The sequence below is a fragment of the Opisthorchis viverrini genome, assembly GCF_000715545.1.
Source record: "Opisthorchis viverrini unplaced genomic scaffold opera_v5_2, whole genome shotgun sequence".
NCBI lineage: Eukaryota > Metazoa > Platyhelminthes > Trematoda > Opisthorchiida > Opisthorchiidae > Opisthorchis > Opisthorchis viverrini.
In genome coordinates, this window is record NW_008751658.1 from 3,940,963 (window position 1) to 3,942,024 (window position 1,062).

The window sequence follows — 1,062 nt, forward strand, 5'->3', positions numbered from 1 at the left end:
TTCTTTATAAGGCTCGGAACATGTGCATTCATCATCACCACAGGCAACACCAGTGTTGACAGTGGAAAGGAAGGATAGGTTGGATAGAGAAAGGACCCAAGACCTTTTGTTTAACAGCCGAACACTATGCTATTGGGTCAAAAGTAGCGGTTTCGACTGTCACCAGTAATTTGCGCCGGGAGGAAAGCAATCGAGCCCAGCTAAGCAAACGTCGTGCCATTCTCTCAATTACGTGGGAATATAACTCCTATTCCACCTTATTCATACCAAATTCGCTGTTTTGACTATGATACTACAATAAGGCATTGATTAACTAACTCGTTTAATTGTACAAAAACATAGCAATCAGTTCGACAGGGAAATTCGTATAAGTTTGAGTGCTTTAGTCTTGTATCCCATCATCTTTAACGAAAAAAAGACGACGTGAAATTTTGGGAGGGGGGGAATATACAGACAAGAATCAAGGATTTTTTTCAGTATAGAAACAAGTCGGAAGGCAAGCATTTTACATCATGACATTCGTACACACAGCTGTGCTCTGTTGATTGTCCTTGGGCAAGACTGCAAACACTGTGGAACATCGTTTAATGGTTGTATACATGTACAAATGAAGTTCTCTGGAGATACGAGAACCATCAACTGTTGACTAGTTTCCGTGGCCGGTGGAAATATGGGTAAAGAATTTCATTTTGGCGCTACAGAATGTGGAGTCCAGTGCAGACAAGATTTGTCAATGCGTCGTGCTGGATCTGGTGCCTTCATGGAGTTGAGCAAACGCTGGACGTCTACCTGGAATCCATCAAACAGTTGAAATTTGAAGAAGAATGTTGAAAAAAACGAGGAATTAGGCGACGGGCATTTGGAGCTAATAAAAAATATCGAACAGATGCAGGTATTACATGATACCAAATATGTGTTCAGGAAACCAACGACGGTGCAGTTCAGTTTGACCAGTGAAACCGATCATATTGGCTCTGTGGCATTAGAGCTTGTTTTACAGAATACAACGTCTCGTCTGTGACCCATGGACCTGTACCCTTGCGCTATATATATACATATTTA

At 41.5% G+C, this 1,062-nt stretch overlaps 1 protein-coding gene across 1 annotated transcript in view; it reads right to left on the minus strand.

Annotated features, from left to right (window-relative positions):
- Positions 1-313: 313 nt before the first annotated feature.
- The window catches only part of T265_00239 (hypothetical protein), a gene marked incomplete at both ends in the record, with an annotated part of 20,199 nt that continues 19,450 nt past the window's right edge, over positions 314-1,062 (minus strand). The window contains one exon of the mRNA XM_009163947.1: positions 314-789. Within this exon, the coding sequence (XP_009162211.1) occupies positions 685-789 (105 nt within the window). The remainder of the gene's footprint in view (positions 790-1,062) is intronic.